Consider the following 20,798-nt stretch of genomic DNA (forward strand, 5'->3'; position numbering starts at 1 on the left):
GAAATTAGTGGAACATTTAAACAAATATTCTAAATAGTCTGTATTTAGTCACTGCTGTGTGGAAACGTTACCACAAAAGGCAAAAGAGGTAAGGAAAATTTTATGACTGCAGGGTTTAAATCTGTAGAAGAGAAATTTATTCCTTTTTGATCCTGTAAGGATGATGGTAATGAAATGTTCGCCTAAAAAGCAACAATAAGAATCCTACCCAGAGAACTTTGTACTTGAAAACTACCTGGGAGGTTCCCCATTTCATCATAGTCCCTCTTTAGTGTGAAGAAAAGAGTTCTTAGTCATGAGACCTGGTTGTTGTGAAGTACTAAAAAGACAATGTATGTAAATGCATCTTGTAAGTTGCAGAGTACTATACAGATGTTAGTTGTTATGTCCTCAGAATCAAGTGCCTGAAGGCTCTTACTAGTCTGTCAGCCCAACTCATTTCTTTCTCTGATTTCCATATTCCTATTAATAGCATCTCTTTCAGTCTCTCAAACTAATTCCAAAATTTAGTTTTTAAGACCTTTTATAATTGATCCCTCAGTAACCAGATGAGCTTCTCTTCACTTTGTGTCCCCTGTCCCTCATTGCACTGATTTTCAGTTTTTGGTTTTTGCATGCATATGTTTCTGTTATAATACCACATATGTGTTCCTGAAAAAGCTTCACATTCTGCAAAATCATGCACTAAAAATAAACAAAGGTTATGGGAAAATAGGGTTATAAGCAGATCACTTAAAATTTATATAACTAAAAAAGAGAAAGAAAAATCTATATAACTTTGTAATCAGAGCCCTGATAAAATAATAATCCTAATTAAAATGCTAACACAGTTAAATTTCGCTGGCATTTGCCCCTAGAAATGCACTCAGACCATCCTTTGTGGTTACTCCTGGGGCTCATGTTTTATTCTTCGACATATAAGGTCTCAAAAATATTTGCTTCTCATAGAGACTTGTGTCATCAAAATTAAAAATACGATATGGGAATATCAGTCAGTTCGGGGTTGTTTTGTTTTGCTTTTTAACACAGAAATATCTTTGCATCCTTTTCATTTGCACTTGCCCTTTCCCCACATAGCTTAACATTGTGGAAAGCACAGCAGTTCTTAAAGCTACAAAATCAGTTACTTCTAAAAAAAACACTTCTGTAGGATTTTCATCTTTTTTCCTTAACATATTGGTAAAGCTTCCTCTTTAAAGAGGAAACTTGTGCCTGATCTTTTCTAAATATTAACTTGCTGAAAAATTTACATGTAAACCAATATGCCTTCTGTGTTATTCCCATAGTTACCAATCTCGTAGAGCTAAGTGCATTAAGAAACATACTTTATAGCAGAATGGAACATACTTGTTTTATCCCCCTTTACCCCATTGTCTATGAACTCACTGAGGACAGAAACTGTCTCCAACTCATCTCTTTGTCCCCTCCAGTGCCTGGCATAGTGCCTTTTGCTTATAGAGTGATCAAAATGTATTTGGGGCTTCCCTGGTGGCGCAGTGGTTGAGAGTCCGCCTGCCGATGCAGGGAACACGGTTCGTGCCCTGGTCCGGGAGGATCCCATGTGCCGCGGGGCGGCTGGGCCCGTGAGCCATGGCCGCTAAGCCTGCGCGTCCGGAGCCTGTGCTCCGCAACGGGAGAGGCCACAGCGGTGAGAGGCCCACGTACCGCAAAAAAAAAAAAAAAAAAAAAGTATTTGTTGGCTCTAATTAATTTGTTCTGCATAATAAATATAAATCTATAGTATAGGGAAGTCCCTTAATGTGAGGACTGATACAACCTAAACATGATTTTGTCTAGCTTCCTTTGCTATCAGCACCTGCCCTCTTAAGATCTTACGTATTCAGTTTAGAGATTATATGCTGTTACATATTCATATCTCTGTAAGCCATGTTGAGACATATTGTTATATATGATGCTTCTTGGAGATTAAGCCCAGTCCTCCTATGTAAAATTCTCCCAAATTGTCTCCGTTTCACTGGTCGGTCACTGACACTAAAAAAGGCAGTAGAGTTTTACAAGTCAACTGGTCAGTTCTCTTCTGTGCTGTATTGATTGAAGTGGTAGAAATAGTGGTGGAAATAGTATGTGTTCCTTATTTCAGTGAGGAAATTGCAAGCTTTCCTACATGAGACCCTGGACCATCTCAATCAAAGGAAAGAAAAGGGGAAATAACCATAGTTTGTCTTAAAGCAATTACAGTGAGAATTTATGTCCTTATTTAATTCTTATCTTAGGCAAAAGGCATTTAATTTTCTGTAGTTGAAACAGTTGCTAAACCTATGACTTGTACATTGCCATAGTAGTGATCTTAGTCACATGTATTTTAGTCAGATGTATCACTACCATTCCATAATTATTAGAACTAAGATATTATACATCACCCAAGTGAAGGGAGGATAAATATTAGTTCTCTCTTTTTTCAGAATGTAAAGAGGCTCCTGCAGAACCCCAAAGTGACGGAGTTTGATGCTGCGCGCCTGGTGATGCTTTATGCTCTACATTATGAGCGACACAGCAGCAATAGCCTACCAGGATTAATGATGGACCTTAGGAATAAAGGTGTTTCTGAGAAGTATCGCAAGGTAACCAGATTTATATTAATCCCATCAAACAGGAACCAAATTCTAGTATTATAGCCTTAACTCTGACAAATGATGTCATACTGTTTTTATTCACAGAAATGTATAATTCTGTCCTCTCATGTTTTCATTTCCTTAATAAAGTTATTTTCTTCCTGTTCCACAAGCAATAAGAGGTTGTTTCTCTTTTTTTTTTTTAAAAAAAAGCTTGTGTCTACAGTTGTTGAATATGGTGGTAAACGGATCAGAGGAAGTGACCTCTTCAGCCCCAAAGATGCTGTGGCTATTACCAAACAGTTCCTCAAAGGATTGAAGGTATGATATCTCTATGCTTTCCTAAATGAGAAACAGTTGAAGTCCCTGAAGCTGAGAGTGAATGAATATGATCTTCAAAGTAACTTCAGGATTGCTGCTGATCCAGTACTATGTCAGTTAAATGAAATTAAAGCAGACATCCTCTTGAAAGCTTTTTCTTTAAATACTTTCTGTATTGGAACGCATCATCATTGGCCCAAATAGCTGAGAAGGGAATAATGAGATATTTCCAGGAAATACCCAAGAGTAAAAAGGCAGACAGTTCTGTTAGTCATAGCTATTTTACTCCATTTGTTTAAGATTTGTTAGGTTGTTTTTCTCTGATGGAAATTAAAGATGAAGCAAACAATTGTAGATCTTTTAAAAATACTAACCTATTTTCTTAAAATGGTCAAAAATGAGTTTTAATCTGCTAGCCTTTCTTATGTTTCCTGAAATTTTTCCATTTTCCTGAGTGTTTCTAGTCTCCTTTGCTACATAGTCCTTTTATTTGCTCTACATATCATATAATATTTCCACAAAAGGAAGGGTGTCAGTGAAGAGATAATAAAGGATTTAAGCAACTGCATTTTAAAAATTCCTTTATAATAGCTAACCTTAAATTACAGAGTTTTTTCATAAGATTAGAACATTTCTAATTGATGAAAATAATTAACTATAAAATTCTCCTAAAATTCCTGCTTGACTCTTGTCCCGTGAAATCTCTATTGAGTACATGTCCTTTTCTGATATGAGTATCATTAACTGTCATATTGCAATTTCCAAAAAAAATGACATAAGAACCATTTCGCCCTGTCTTAGGGAGTAGAAAATGTATATACTCAGCATCAGCCTTTCTTACATGAGACCCTGGACCATCTCATCAAAGGAAAGCTCAAGGAAAACCTGTATCCTTATCTAGGCCCCAGCACACTCAGAGACAGGTAAGATAACAAAGATATTAATAGTAAAAACCAGAGACACTAAGAAAATAGGAAATTTAGGGTAATGTAAAAGACTACGACAAAGGTTATATCATTCTAATCTTCCTTCCCCAGTTGTTTCAGTTCTAAGATTCTTTTGGTTTTACGTGTGTCAAAGTTAGATTTCAATTCCCCTACTAAGCCTGAAACATTGTTTCTTTTAGAATAAAGAAACAGATGTTTTGGAGAGCCCCAAATACTGTGTCCTGTCCTTTAGTCTCAGACCAGTTTACCTGTGCCGTTTAAGGTTCAGTTCCATGGCATCTAGCATTTGGAGTTTCAAACATTAAGGCTGAAAATAGATTTGCTGCTTGATTACCATCCAGAGCAGGTTGTTACTATTTTTGGTGAGGACTGGACTTTGCCAAATGTGGCCAGTATATAAACTGAGACCTAAGTGACAAAGGCCTTTTGTCACACAGGAGAAAAGGATGGCTTTCTTTTTGGGTATTAACTGAAGGAAGCAATTAATTGTCATTTTAATCCAGTGGTTTGTTAGTTTTAATAAAAACAAAAGTTGTCCAGAACAACTTACATAGGCCAACCTGAAATTTTAAATATACACAAATTCTACCTAGTTATAAATTATATTCTTGTGTATTTTTTATTGGGACCACATATTATAAAGGGCCTAATATATGTAGCTGAACCCTATTGGATAGATTAATGTGAGAATTGTTACTGTTGGTATAATTCTTATATTATTTTAGCTAATCATAATCTAAGGCTTTGGAAGAATAGTGTTTTATAAATGTAATGAATTTCTGAAAGGAGAAAAATATTTTGAGGTACATAAATAACTCTTGTATGATAAAATATATTTTTTCACGTTTTTCCTTTAAAAAAAAAAAACTCTGTAATTTGGTAACAGAACAGAAAGAAAAAAAGAAAAGAAATCTTTTTAAAAATCCAAGGTTGAGAAGCAGAACATCTGGGGTTAAATTCAGAGAGTATACTCATTTGGCATCAAAATTTAGAAATGTCAGCTAAGTGGTAAGAATGAAAACCAGCCCAAAGCTATTCACCTATCTGAGAGGCTTTTTGAAAAATGGTATAACTCTCTTAAATAGCCTTCTAATTAACATGATAAAAGTAAAAATATTAATTTTCTTATGAATTTCATATAAGAATTATTGAATAAGAAATTAGCCACTTATTGCTAAAGGGACATAATAGACCACCAGAAGAATATTGTGGATGATTAGTTATGAGAGCAAACCTTTCTAATTTGGGGAATTCATTTCCAAACAAAGTTCAAAATGAGGCTCTTCCAACAAAACACACATTCATCAGTTGTCAGCATCTGCGGGCATTTGTCACTATTACCTAAATATATATATAGTTAATTATTCAGTTACTTCATCCTTTTATATAACAAATATTTGAATGCCTTCAGTATGTCAAGAACTGCTGGGGAAATAGAAGTGACAGGAAAGACAAGGTACCTGCCTTCAAGGAACTTACATGAAGGAGACAGACAGTAAACTAGTAAAGAAATTTGAATATAATTTGAATGAGGTAAGTGCTATTGAGGAAATAAATAGGGTAATAACCTACAAAGTAACTTTGTAGAGGTGGGGAAGGCTACTTTAGATGGAGAGAACCTCTCTGAAGAAGTGATACTTAGGATGAGCTTTGAATTACAAGAAAGAACCAATCTCATAATGATTAGGAGGAAAAGCAACACAAATAGAGGGAACACCAGAACAAAGTCCTTGAAGAAAGAGAACTTGGCAAGTTCATGGAACAGAAAGAAGTCCAGTGTGGTTGGACCATAACAAGTAAGAAAATAAGAAGTTGAGAAGATAAGTAGGGCTGGATCACATAGGGTCTTACAGGCTCTGGTAAAGAGGTTTTTAACATTTTTAAATGTCATAGGAACCCACTGAAGAGCTTTAAGCATTCAAGTGACATAAACTGAATTATGTATTAAGAGATCACCTTGTGGGGAGAATGGATTATTGAAGACAAAGTTAGAAGCAGAAAGACTACTTAGGAGGTGGCTGCAATAGTCCAGGTAAGAAATGAAAGTGCTTTGGATAAGGAACCTAGGAGAGAAGGTAGAATCAATAGACTTATTTAATGGAGTAGAGTAATGGGACAAGGGTAAGGGAGAAACCAGGAATAACTCTCAGGTTTTGGGGGGAAATCAAGGGTTTTGTTGTTAAATTGCAGATGCCTGGTAGATAATCAAATGGAAATGTTCGATGCTAAATTGGGAGTCAACAAGATTTTGGTGATTTAAAGCCATGGGACTAGACTAGATCACTTAGGGGAAAAGAAGAGGATGCAGGACTAAGCACTGAATAGAAAATTGGAGTCAGCAATGGAGACTGAAGAAGAGACAGAAAGATAGGAGGAAAACCAGAAAAACTTGGTGTCATAAATATCAAGGAGTGAGTGGTTACCTGAGACCAGTCTTCTGAGACATAAAAAAGGTGAGGACAGGGCTTCCCTGGTGGCGCAGTGGTTGAGAGTCCGCCTGCCGATGCAGGGGACACGGGTTCGTGCCCCGGTCCGGGAAGATCCCACATGCCGCGGGGCGGCTGGGCCCGTGAGCCATGGCCTCTGAGCCTGCGCGTCCGGAGCCCGCCTACCACAAAAAAAAAAAAAAGGTCAGGACAGTGAAAAATCCATCAGACTATTCCCCAGGTTCAGTGAGTTTGGAAGCCAAATTAGAGAGGGTTACAAGAGATAAGACAAAATGGAGATAACAAACAGTATGTAACACTTTTTAAGAAGTTTTGCTTGAAGGGGTTAGAGAATGGGATTGTAGCTAGAAGAGATTGTAGGCTCAGGGGGATGAGAGATTCTAAAGCATACTTATAACTTGATGAGAATTATCCTAAAGAAGGAGAAATAGGTAACGCAGAAGAGAAAGGGCAAGACTTGCAGAAGTGAAGTCTTTAGGAGATCTAGAACACAAGCAGAGAAGATTTTGATAGGAGCAGAGGTACTTCTTTCACTGTAACAGCTTTTTTTTTTAAATTAATTTATTTATTTTTGGCTGCATTGGGTCTTCACTACTGCGCGTGGGCTTTCTCTAGTTGCGGCGAGCAGGGGCTACTCTTTGTTGTGGTGCACGGGCTTCTCAATTGCGGTGGCTTCTCTTGTTGCAGAGCACAGGCTCTAGGCGCATGGGCTTCAGTAGTTGTGGCATATGGGCTCAGTAGTTGTAGCTCATGGGCTCTAGAGCACAGGCTTGGTAGTTGTGGCGCACGGGCTTAGTTGCTCCGCAGCATGTGAGATCTTCCTGGACCAGGGTTCGAACCCATGTCCCCTGCATTGGCAGGCGGATGCTTAACCACTGCGCCACCAGGGAAGTCCCCACTGTAACAGCTTTGATGTTGAGAACATGGGGCCATCTTGTTTGATTACTTCTATTTTCTCAGTAAAATATGACGTCAAGTTATCAGGTAAAATACAGGATAAAAAGAGAAAACATTGTGAAATTGATATCTTGTAGGCTTGTAATCAGATTTACTAGGGAAATGTAGTAGGACTTCTAGGCACGACTGAGTGCCCACTGGAGTTCTGTGTTCATTAATTTAAAATACAGCCCATGAACCTAGTTGTGTGGTTTTCTCTAGCAGCTTTTAGCTGCACTAGATTAAATGAGGAGAAGGCTGATAGCTGGGTCCAACCAGGATTTTAGGAAACAAAAAAAGAAGGAGGGTATTGGAAAGTGAAAAAAATATTGTTGAATGAATTGGAGGTATCGATGAGGTCAAAGAAATATTACAGTAGCAGCATTAGCATAAGTGAATTAAAAGTTGAGGGAGTGGTTATTAGAGAAAGAGGTCTTCAATTCAAGATTTCATATTGTGGATACTTGTAATGCAAAAGTTTATGTTATAATCATGGATATTGGTGGCTGTGAGGGATGAAAGAACGAATCAGTGTGGGTGAGGAGACCAGGATGTGAGATGAGTAATCCATGTTGGTGTTAAAGTCACTGAAAATCTTGAAAGGAGCAGGAACGAAAAGGAGGACAGTAAACCAGAGCTGAAGTCTTCAGGGAATAAGAAAGTGACCAGGAAAGGAGGTCAGGAGAAAACAGTGCAACTATATCATAAGCTTCTAAGATAGTGGAAATTTTGAAGAAGGCAGAGAAATGGTTATGAAACCATAGTAGGGGGCACAGGGGATACCTATGCCACCTCCTGGCCCTGTTTAACAGAAAGAAGAAAGAAATTGTTAATAATGGTTGCCTCTGGATACTGAGACAGTGGTTAGTTGTATACATATCTATCCTTCCCACTAGGTATTGTATTAAGTATTGTAATCTTGAAGTAAGAACTATGTTTTATTAATATTTGGGTTTTTCACAATATTTAACACAGTGCTTTGCATATAGATGTTCAATAGATATTGTCAGATTTCTTATGTAGGCATCTGTAGTAGTTGATACGACAAGATTTACAGTTGGGAAATGTAAACTAGAGAGTAAATTTGGTTGATGTTACCAGACAATTTCGACTTTCGCAGTTTGCCTGTACAGTATTTTGGCTCTGTATTCACTTAGACCCACCCTCAGCTCTAGGCACCGTCTTCACACTGGGTTATCACATTTAAAAGAGTCATTGATTTTAGTCATCTTTATGGCTAACTTAAGTCTCATCATGATAGAACTTCTTCGTTTTTTTGTTATTGTCATATTAGAAGATAGCAAAGGAGATCTGGCAAGAACACAACTTTGCAAAACCAGGAACAGTTGTAGGGATGTTTTAGCCCTTAGCTTTAAGTTAGTGGTTAACCTGTTTGGCAGTATAGCTATATCCACAAATTGGGTTTGCTCTTTCTCGGCAGATGGGACTCCCACATATCCTATTTATCAGGCTAGAGTTTTTTTTTTCTTGCTCCAGAATTGCTTCTTACCCCTGATAAAAACAAGCAACTTAAACATTTGGTGAGAAAAGAGAGCTATCTGGTCATGCATTCCAGAATTAGTCAATTCAAAAAGGAAGTACGCTTTCACATTTATACAAATTTAGTAGAATCTTGTTGTTTTTGTTTCTATGAAAGCAGCAGTCCTTTCTCATTGGCCTTTTTTCCTACAGTCAATGCTCATATGATCTTTACTACCTGTAAGTACTAGCTTCAAAAATTTGAATTTTAGCCATAAGTGTAACAGTCCACAAAGTAGATAAAATACTGCCTCTTAAAAGTTTGTTTTTCTGCTTAACTGAATGATTAACGATTAAAGCAATGATTTCCAGAAACACTGTGTGTGAAAATTTTTTTATTTTTCTAATACAATAGGATATAAATTGGTTGGGTTCTCAAGGTGTCCTTGTATGTATATGTGTGTGTGTGTATATATATATATATATATATATATATATATACACACACATAACAGCATGAACAGACTGGTGTTTTCTAATGTTTGCTATCTGCATTAATTAATGCTTTTGGTTGCTATGGTGAATTACAGAGCACAGGAAGATGTGTACAAAGAATTGAACTTGTGTATTCCACTTAGCTTCAACCATCATATAAAAATGATTTACTGTATGTTTTACTGTTGGCCTCATCAGAACATCTACTTTTAAAATTCACCAGGGGAACGAATTAAAAGGAAAAATGTCAGGGATGTTTTTTTAATTTTTTTTTTCACCAGTGTTCCTCCTTAAGCCAGCCTGACTAAGTAGTAGGAGGCTCAGGAAAACATTTATTAATGTTTTCATAACCAAATGTGACATAGTCATCTTTGTTAGGTACACAACTGAGTCAAGCTCTAAGAGCCTATCCCTACATGTAAGTTTTGTCGTTACACTGATATAACCTACACCCACAGTTACCACCTGTGGCATCTTCTTCCCTCTCCATCAATATGAAAATACTCTGGCACCCTGAAATTATCAGACTAAAGAATAGTGTTCTCTGGCTATGTTAGAAACCTGCTTGAATTTATTCCTTCCCAGTTCTTGCCTTTCTTTTCCATAAGAAAGATATATAGTCTAGAGACAGGTGATAGGCAGAGGGCAGCTATGGAAAAGCGACATCATTTTCCAGGGTGATCCTTACTACTCCACCCAGCTGCTTTTCTTTTTTTTTTAAGATTTATTTATTATTTATTTTATTTTATTTATTTTTGGCTGCGTTGGGTCTTAGTTGCGGCACGTGGGCTCTCTCGTTGAGGCGTGCAAGCTCAGTAGTTGTGGCGCATGGGCTTAGTTGCCCTGTGGCATGCGGGGTCTTAGTTCCCTGACCAGGGGTCAAACCCGCGTCCCCTGCATTGGAAGGCGGATTCTTTACCACTGGACCAGAGAGAAGTCCCTTAGCTGCTTTTTAAATTGACTTACCGGATCAAGAGCTCAAAACAAAAGTGTTACTGTCTAATTCTTCTCATCAGTCACTGTACCCCTGTAAGGGAGAAACCTGCTTCCCTTCTTCTTAATGGAGTGTTCTGTGTAATTCATGAGTATTTACTCAAGATAAGCTGCATAAAGGGTCTCAAGCTAGATTTGTCCCTCAACATCAAGAGCACTGCTTATGGAACGTTACTGTAAAAAAATACTCATTTTCTGGCAAAAAAAAAAACTCATTTCAGGTTTGAGGATTTTATTGTTTCTGAATACTGTAACAGCCTTTTTTTTTTCCTCCTGTTTTCCACCTAGGCTGACCCTAGATAGTTACAACACAGACCAAACTGTTGGTAGAGTCCTCAGTCTCCTTGATGGCACGTTCTTATAACACTGGAATTTTTTTTCCCAAAGAACTCATTCTTTAATGACTATTAAACCAGTTGGCACTGCACTTCAGAAGCCATTATTATCTCAGATCATTCGTACCTCTAGAACCAATATAGTGGGAAGATTTAAAAATATATATCCTTAGAAATTTAGTGTATATTCTTGAGGGTAATACTATGGTAAAAGTTACAGGAACTCATACCAGTTTTTAAAATTACAACCAATTGTAGTTTATTTGATCTCTTTCTTATGAAATATACCCCTAAAGATCCTGACAAGAGCTGAACTTGAGTTTTAGATGTTCATATTCCCCTTCCCCTTCTGTAGAAATATTAGTAAGAATTGAAACAACACATACCAGATGTAGAAAAAGACAAGAACCTGTATTTTGCCTGAATATTCAGTCCCCAAATAATTGAGAGTTTATCATACTTGGTAGAAAACTATTGCTATCACAATTATACAACTCGTCCTAAGCAAATGACCTTTTTCAGCAAGAAAAAGCTGGCCAGTAACTGGAGGCAAATACTTGAAGGAAAAAAACCTTGATAGTATAGAAAATTTTAGTCATTCGTGAACAGTGGTAATGCTTTCCTATAAGTTTATAAAGAACCTCTTTCCCTGCAGCCTAAAGCACCAGATTAATATTGGATTAATAATTTAGGCTTAAGGCTCATAACTCTTTTCTGTGCTACTAGAGGAAATCATACAAATTATAGATTAGGGCCACTACAAATTCACTGTTTCTCACTTCACTTGGGCCTTCAGGGATACTCAGTCAAACTTAGTAGTTCTCTCTCTTTGTCTCATTCACTACATCAGTTTAGAATGTTTTCCATAATGTCTAAGTCACCTGACCCACACCAGTGTTTCCTACTTCACAGTGGAAAAAATTGAGTCTGTCAGACATTAGCTCCCTCAGTGTCTAGCCCCCATGTTTATAAACTTAGTTACATATATCTACCTAATCTCCTTCCTTCATTCTAAAGGAAATACATCCTCTTTTCCAATTCAGAACTAACCTCTCTGCCAACACTCATTTTAGACTCCTACCATCATTGAAGGAAGCCTTTCTCTGTAATTACTTGCACTTTCTGTAATTATTTCCACTTTCTCTCCTCTCTCTCTTTCTCTCCCCCTTCTTCTCCCTCTCCCTCCTTCCTTCTTCTGTATTTTCAGCTTGTCTTCCTCTAATTACTTTTCCACAGACTACACGCATACTGAAGTTTCTCCTGTTAAGTAATGTATTTAAAGCCCTTGAGCCTGGATTCTCCTCTAACCTGTCTTCTCTTCAGTCAAGCTTCTTGGATAAAGTCGCTATCTTCACTTCTCACCTCTTCAATCCATGTACCCTGGCTTCTTGCTCCACTCTAATACACTGAAACTCTTCTTGCGAAATCACATTGCAGGAATGTGCACAGTGGTCTCTTTCAATCCTCACTTATTTACCTCACTACTGCATTTAACACTTAACCATTCTGTTCTTCAAACTCACTTGTCCCTTGGCCTCTCCCTCTGGTTCTCCTCCTACCTTTCTGACAGTTTCCTTCTCAATTGCCTTTGCTAGCTACTGTTCTTGCTTATCCTGTAGATGTTAAAGAATCCTCCCAAACTCTGTCTTTTGGTTCTCTTCTCATTCTACATGATCCCCCTAGGTAGAACTCATCTATTCCCACGGCTTCAGCTGCCACCTGTATTCAGGGACATCATCAGGTCTCAATGTCCAGATGTCTGGTGGACATCTCCATTGGGATGTTCCACAGGTATCTCAAAAACAGCATGTTTTTGTCTTAATTCAGTCAGTCTTGCTTTCTTTGTTCTCAAACTTAAACCACTATACCTAGTCACCAAAACCAGAATACTTGAAGTTATCACAGATTCTTCCTTTATCCTCATCCTTCACATTTAATCATTGACCAACTACTGAATGAAGAGTCTACATTTTTTGTGTCTTCTATATCCAGTCCTTCCCCTCCACTTCTGGTATTTCTTTAGTTCCAACTTTTATCACATCTTCCCAAAAGTCTTACAGTAGACTTTTGTTCTCCAGGTTTTCCCACCAGCAGCTCCCAATTCATTCTCACATAGCTGCCAAAATTTTCCTTCAGAAAAGCAAGTTTGATCATGGTCACCTGTTAAAACCCTTCGGTGATCCCCCCATGGCCTATAAGATTCAAGATTCTCCCTCTCTTCCTCTCGCTATATCTGCAGCCATAAAGGAGAAGTTAGGATGGCTCCAAAGTTTTGTCCTAAGCAAGTGAAAAGATAGGTTGGCCATCCACTAAGATGGGGAGAGCTATATGTGGAACAAGCCTGGGGGAGAGGATTAGGGATTTGGACATGCCGAATTCAGAAATAAACTAAACAGCCAAGTAGAAATGTCGATTAGACAGATGCTTAAGTCTAGCATTTAGAAGAGCAGTCTGGGCTGGAGATAGAGATTTGGGAGTCATCAGCAGATAAATGTATTTAAAAACCACAAAACTGGTTGAGATCATCTAGGGAAGTGCAGTTCAATAGAACTTTCTACAATGATGGAAATGTACTATATCCATGCTATCTAATAAGGTAGCTACTAGCTACATGTGACTATTGAGCACTTGAAATATGGCTAGTTCCACTGAGGAACTGAATTTTTTATTTTATTTTAATTAATTTAAATTTAAATAGCCATATGTGGCTAGTAGCTACTACATTACACAGATATAGGGAGTAAGTGTAGATCAAGAAGAAAGGAGGACCGGTGAATGGGTTCTGGACACTCTACCATTAAGAGGTTCAGTGAGGGACTTCTCTGGTAGTCCAGTGGTAAAGAATCTGCCTTCCAATGCAGTGGACGTGGGTTTGATCCCTGGTCAGGGAACTAAGATCCCACACGCCATGGGGCAACTAAGCCCACATGCCACAACTACTGAGCTCACGCGCCACGAACTACAGATCCCACGCTCTGGAGCCCTCGCACCACAACTAGGGAGAGAAAACCCGCATGCCACAACTAGAGAGAATCCCGTGCGCTGCAACTAGAGAGAAGCCTGCACACCACAACAAAGGGCCAGCGTGCCACAACGAAAGATCCTGTGTGCCGCAACTAAGACCCCACACAGCCAAAAAAAAGAAAAGAAAAGAAATAAAGATATCAGGGAGATGAGATGAGACCATGAAGAGACACTGAAAAATGTCAACTAATGAAGTAAGAAGAAAACCAAAAGAATGTGATGTCCTGGAAACCAAGTGAAGAAAGTATTGAGGAGGAGCAAGTGATCAACTTAGTTTAAAAGGACCAAAAGCCTTGATAATACACAGTACTGACAGGATGTGGAAAAATAGGCACTTTCCTGAATTGCTCATAGAATGACATCTGTAGAACACCTTGGAGATACCTACCAAAATTTAAAATGCGCAGTATGTCCACACAACTATATATAAAATGCAGTTTATAGACTGTATATAAAATATATATTAAATATATACATACATATGCATGTATCTTATAATATGAATATGTAAATTTGTAAATATATGTATATACACATAGATAGTCTCTCTGAAAGGATATTCATAAGAGATGAGTAATAGTGTTTGCCTCTAGAGAGAAACTGGGGTGCAAGAGGACTGAGGTGAGAAGGAAACTTACTTTTTTTTACAATATGCCCTTTTTTTATATTCTACCATGTGCAAACATTTATCTAGTCAAAAACAGATATTTTACTTTATAATTTTTTTTTTTTTTTTTTTTTTTTTTTTTGGCCATGCCGCGTGGCTTTCAAGATCTTAGTTCTGTGACCAGGGATGGAACCAGGGCCCCCTGCAGTGGAGGCACAGAGTCCCACCCCCCAGACTGCCAGGGAGTTCCCCAAAACAGTATATTTTAAAGTAACAAAAAATGATTGTAGAAAATATAACACTATGGAACACTTAAAGCGTCATGATGCTAAATACATTGTTTCAGGTGGGTAGATTCAAATGAAGCTTACCTTGTCTTAAAATGTAGCATTTCAAAGGCATGATTTTAAGTCCCAAGTTCACATAGAAATGTCATAATTGACTCTGCTAGATCAATTGCAAAATAATCACCCCTTCATTATTGGGAGCCTTTGTTGGGTATCTCTGCAATTCAGAGATTATCTGAACATTCTTACATTTATTTTTTTAAGTTTTTTTTTTGTTGAAGTATAGTTGATTTTCAATGTTGTGTTAATTTCTGCTGTACAGCAAAGTGATTCAGTTATACAAATATATACATTCTTTTCCATTATGGTTTATCACAGGATACTGAACATAGTTCCTTGTGCACCTGGTTGTTTATCCATTCTATATGTAATAGTTTACATCTACTAATCCCAACTTCCCAGTCCATCCCTCCCCCATCCCCCATCCCCCCCTTGGCAACCACAAGTCTGTTCTCTGTGTCTGTGAGTCTGTTTCTATTTCATAGATAAGTTCATTTGTGTCATATTTTAGATTCCACATATAAGTGATATCATATGGTATTTATCTTTCTCTTTCTGACTTACTTCACTTAGTAAGTGATAATCTCTAGGTCCATCCATGTTGCTGCAAGTGGCATTAGTTCATTCATTTTTATGGCTGAATAGTATTCCATTGTATACATGTACCACATCTTCTTTATCCATTCATCTGTCAGTGGACATTTAGGTTGTTTCCATGTCTTGGCTATTGTGAATAATGCTGCCATGAACATAGGGGTGCATGTATCTTTTTGAATTATAGTTTTGTCTGGATATATGCCCAGGAGTGGGGTTGCTGTATCATATGGCAACTCTATTTTTAGTTTTTTGAGGAACCTCCATTCTGTTTTCCATAGTGGCTGCACCAGAACATTTTTAAATAGCCACAACATCTGATTCTGTTTTCATGAAGTCCCACAAGAACAAATACTCTCTCAGTTAGTGATTCCTTCAAGGTGTTTTAGAAAGAGACAGAGAGACAAACAGAAAGGAAATGTAGGGTTGGTTGTTGGGTTTCTTTCCATGATTTATACATAAGCATGTACATCCTTTGACTAAAGATATTTTTATTTAGTTTTGTGCTATAACCTCCAAAATGGTTGCTTTGCTTGATGTCATTTTAAATAATGGCCGGTAAGTGATTTAACAAAATTATTTGCCTACTAAGATTAAGTAATTTTATCTTCTCTTGGTGGCATGAGAAAAGAAAAACAAGGCAGACTTTAACAGTTTTGAAAATAATGTGATCTCCTTCTTGTTCATATCTTCAGAAGGATCTAATAGGAGGACCACTCACTTTTGTTATAAAGCTATTTTCATAAAGATTGAAGCACCGTAAAACTGCAGTGCAACCTAAATGAGGCTAGTGACTGAGCTGATGCGTCAGCATGTCCAGTGTCAAAACTACACCCACTGGTTTTTTGTTTCCATGGTTTCTTTTTCTTGGTTTATCAAAGGATTGAGGAACAAAGATTTTAAGAAGAGGTGGATTTCTAGAAGCGCCATTAATTTATGTATCCCATTCTTTTTTTGCACTCAAAATACTAAATGTTTCTTGTTCCCGTGTTATGGGGACATCCAAATATACCAGTACTTTCCAAAATACTTTGAGGTCCTTGGACAGAAGCCATTGTAATGACACTGTACTAAGTATTTGACGAAGGGCTTATACGTGAAAGGAGATGTGTAGTACAAGCATAAATTACTGCTATATTGATACCATATCACAGTGAAGTACTCTTCAGCCTCTTGAATATAAAAGAATATTCCTACATTTGGTTCCAGCAAACACTATTGTGCTATTCTGAAATCCACAGCACAGAAATTATGACATCCGCTCATAAACAGAAAGCAAATCACTATTCAGCATTTCCTGCTCTGTTTCCTGCCAATTTCAGATAATTAAAACTTTTTTTAAACCTTTTATTCTATTCTGCTTTAATTCTGCTTCCTTTACCAAAAAAGAAAGATTCAGAAATTAAAACTGTGTATATGATAGTAACAGCAAATTTTGCCTTTTTTCCCCCTTATCCTATGATATTAACTTCCTTCATTATTGTAGACCTCAGGATATCATTGTGTTTATAATTGGAGGAGCCACCTATGAAGAGGCTCTAACAGTTTATAACCTGAACCGTACCACTCCTGGAGTGAGGATTGTCCTGGGGGGAACCACTGTGCATAACACGAAAAGGTAAGGGAGAACATTCAGTCCTATAACTCTTTCCCCTTTCCCAGAGAGGTAGGCTTAAATTCCCTTTATGTAGGAAAAGTAAGGTCAGTGCTGACCAAACTGCTGTAGACCAAAATGCATCAGTTCATAGAATAATTTAGAGTTTGTGTGAGATGAAGGATGTATACTCTATTAAGTTCATAAATCACTTAATTCAGTCAAAGACCTGGAGAGTAATGACCAATCTTCACTGTTAACAGTTTTGTTTCTTATGTTCAAGGAACAGACTGGCATTTTAAAGATACCCAAACATAATGCTATTGAATTCTGTGAGTTTTTCTGTTTTGTTGATTAAGTACATTCATTCAGTAAATATTTAGTAAGAAGAATACAAAGATGAAGAAGATAAATATCCTGCCTCAAGTAAGTGATTGTCTATTAGGAAAGATAGAACATAAAAAATAAGAAAATAAGTGTCTGGAGAGAGACATAAAAGAGCCATGATTCTCAGAGTGGCTAAGAGAAACTAGCAAATGTTTCATGGAGAAGATAGTGTATAACCTGAGCCTTGGATAAAAAATGGACATATGGAGGGAGAGTACATTCTAGGCAGATTTAACCACATGAACAAGTTACAGAAAACTATAGGCGACATACATAGAAAAAGAACAGCAAGTAGTCAATTAACTGGAATGTGTGTAATAAGTGAAAAGGTTGATTGAATGCCATAATTGTAGAAGGTCTTGAATTCCATGCTGAGGAATTTTTTTCTACTTTCTTGTGTAGAAAATGAGGAATCATTGAAAGTTTTAAGCAATAAAATTACAAGAAGGTCATAGTATTTTAGGAAGATTAATTTGGAAACTAAGAGTAGGAAAGACAGATAATTGAATTTAACGTTTGGGGACCCTGAGAGATCCACGCTGAGCCATGTATACATAGATACACAGGGAGGCATTAGAGGTGTTGTGTACTTTTTCACTTTGTATTATTATTTGCCTCATTGTACATTCTGTTTTATAACCTGCATTTTGTAGTCTATGATAAAAACATCTTATAGTCTTAAATATATAATCATTCATTTATTAAACAAATATTAATTGAAAGGTAAGATTGGCTGGATTTGAATATTTCCCTCTTACTGTTTTTATGAATTTAGGCAGATTAGTTAACCTCTTGGTCAGTTTCCAGAGCTCACTGGCCATTTATATATTTCTGTTTGTGAATTGCCAGTTCATATTCTTTGCAAGAATTATATCTGTATAATTAAGGATATTGACCATTTTCTAATATATTTGCAAAATATATTTTCCTCTATTTGATATTTTTGTTTTATATTATTCACAGTGTTTTGTTGTATAAAACTTTTTTTTTTTTTTTACTTAAAGTAGTCAAAGTTACCAGTGATTTCTGCCTTTGATGTCATGCTTAGAAAGTTCTTTCCCAGTCAAGATTATATAAATACTAACCTCTGTTTTTTCCATTATTTTTAGGACTTGTATTTAAAGTTATATATTTATAATCTATCAAAATTTTATTTTGGTGTAAACTGTGCAGTAGTTTCCTTTTATAAACTTTATAGAAATATTACATGTACATACTTCATTACATACAGAAAAGTATACAAATGATAAGCAATGAAATAGCACAAAATGATTACATCTATGTAACCACCACACAGATCAAATAATAGAATGTCACCAGTATCTCTAGAAGCCTCCCTTATTCCTCATGTCCCCTTCTTTGCACAACTCCACACAAAATAATAACTATTATGACTTCTGTTATTATATATTAGTTTTACCTGTCCATAAAAGATAATTGTTGAATGAATGAAGAAAGAGTGGTTAAAATTAATCTATTTCTGCCTTTCTCACAAACAGATCCTTAGAAGAATCTCTAATCACCTTACTCCCAACTTACAAGCTGTCATTGTCCAGCATATTGGTTCTACTTTGTTTTTATAATCCCCAAATGAATCATTATTATTTTCAATAGTCAATATTTGTTTAGATTTACCTACATATTTGCCTCTCCCCCCTCTTCATCCTGGCCCTTCTTTCTGATCCAGTATTCTTCTTACTAAAGAACCTCTTTTAGTACTTCTTTCAGGTTCTGGTCAACTTGACGTTTTTGTCTAAAAATATCTTAGTTTAGCTAAGTTTAGAATTTCAGGTTGATATTGATAGTTTTTTTCAGCACTTAGAAATCAGAAGACAGTGGAATACTGGTACTTCCCTGGCAGTCCAGTGGTTAAGACTCCATGCTTCCACTGCAAGGGGGCGTGGATTCAATCCCTGGGGAGCTAAGATCCCGAATGCCAGTACCGTGTGGCCCCGCCCCCCAAAAAAGAAGACAAGCAACTATTTTCAATTGTTGCTTCTTAGTAGACTTCTTAAGAAGTCTACTCTCGGTACAATTGTTTTTCATCTGTAGGCAATATTTTCTTCTCTGGCTCTTTTTATCTTTTTGTCTTTGGTATTCTTGTTTCAGTATTACGTATCTAAATATGGATTTATTTTTATTTATGTTACTTAGTATGAAAATACATGTTTGGCATAATTTCTGGAAATTTTCCAGTCGTTATTTCTTTGAATATTGCATTTTTTCCCCAATTATTCTGTTCTCTCCTTCTGGAACTCCTGGGAGCTATATGTTAGGCATTTATCTATTTTCATGTCTCTTAACCTCTTATTTATATTATCCACCTGTTATCTCTCTGTGCTGCCTTCTGTGTACTTTTTTTCACATTAGTATTTCAGTTCAGTAATTCTCTCTTCAGCTATGTATAATCTGTGTTTAATTTGTACATTCAGTTTTTAATTTCAAAGGTAATATTTGTATGCCTGTAATTTCTATTTGCTTCTTTTTCAAACTTGCCTGATTTTTCATTAATTTCTTCTTCTCATGTTTTCAAATCCTTTTCAAATTTTTATTTAACCACATTAATTCTATAATCTGAAGTACTTGGAGGTCTAATTCTGCTGTTGTGTCTGCTGACATTAGCTCCTGATGGCTCATTTCTGCATGTAATTTTGTATTACGAGTTATCTTAAAGAAGACTCACAGGACTCATTCGGAGCCTAAGTTGAAGATATATCTCTTCTGTGTAGTTTGTCTTTCATTTAGGCCACGTACCCAAAGAGTATTATCAGTTCAGAACTTTTTTTAATGTTAATTTCTGTACTAAAGGGTTCCTGAACCATGCAGAGCTTTATACTGGTTTATTTTCAAGTTTCCTTGTGATCTTCCTGTGCAGATAGAAGATTTTTGTTTTTCTATTCTCTCTTTTCAGTGAGGGCCTCTACATTATGCGAGAGTCTTAATTCTAATTCCCTTTCTTACTGAGGCCTAAGCCCTGTCTCCTGACCCTCTGCAGCTGTTAAAATACAGTGCCCTTGTTTATGAACATTGGCATATTATGAACATTGGCATATATATATTGGGTAGTTAAAAGCATTGGTTTATACTTATCAACCTAAATTTTGGTTCCCTTTTTGTGATGACTCTTGGAGATTTCCCTTAATTTCTTAAGAGGTTAAGCTATTCATTTAAAAGTATGTATGTCATTTTTTATCCAGCATTTCTATGTGTTTTATTTAATTTCGCCTTATCTAGTTGGCCTTGATTTCAGAAATCGAAGTGTAAGTGTGGTTATGATCTTGGAAAAGTTTAAAATGGTAGTGACATTATGCGAAGTTTACTCTAATTTGAAAACTCTTAGGTAGTATTTGGAAGCTTAACCGTGCATCCTAAAATGTCAGACTGAGGATTTTGTACCTAATTCAGTAGTCTGTGGGGGTACCATTGAATAATTTTGAGCACAGAGTGACACAATGCTATCGCTACTATTTTATGCAAGTTCCTCCCTTTGTTCCTGCTGCTGCTAATAAAAATAATCATAATAGGGCTTCCCTGGTGGCGCAGTGGTTGAGAGTCCGCCTGCCGATGCAGGGGACACGGGTTCGTGCCCCGGTCCAGGGAGATCCCACATGCCGCAGAGCGGCTGGGCCCATGAGCCATAGCCGCTGAGCCTGTGCGTCCGGAGCCTGTGCTCTGCAATGGGAGAGGCCACAACAGTGAGAGGCCCGCGTACCGCAAAA

At 37.0% G+C, this 20,798-nt stretch overlaps 1 protein-coding gene across 1 annotated transcript in view; it reads left to right on the forward strand.

The window, feature by feature from the left end:
* The window catches only part of VPS45 (vacuolar protein sorting 45 homolog), a 66,979-nt gene that overhangs the window by 24,693 nt on the left and 21,488 nt on the right, over positions 1-20,798 (forward strand). Inside the window, exons 11-14 of the mRNA XM_060029078.1 lie at positions 2,424-2,582; positions 2,787-2,894; positions 3,696-3,817; positions 16,585-16,716. Of these exons, the coding sequence (XP_059885061.1) occupies positions 2,424-2,582; positions 2,787-2,894; positions 3,696-3,817; positions 16,585-16,716 (521 nt within the window). The remainder of the gene's footprint in view (positions 1-2,423; positions 2,583-2,786; positions 2,895-3,695; positions 3,818-16,584; positions 16,717-20,798) is intronic.

The sequence above is a fragment of the Delphinus delphis genome, chromosome 1 (assembly GCF_949987515.2).
Source record: "Delphinus delphis chromosome 1, mDelDel1.2, whole genome shotgun sequence".
Taxonomy (NCBI): Eukaryota; Metazoa; Chordata; class Mammalia; order Artiodactyla; family Delphinidae; genus Delphinus; species Delphinus delphis.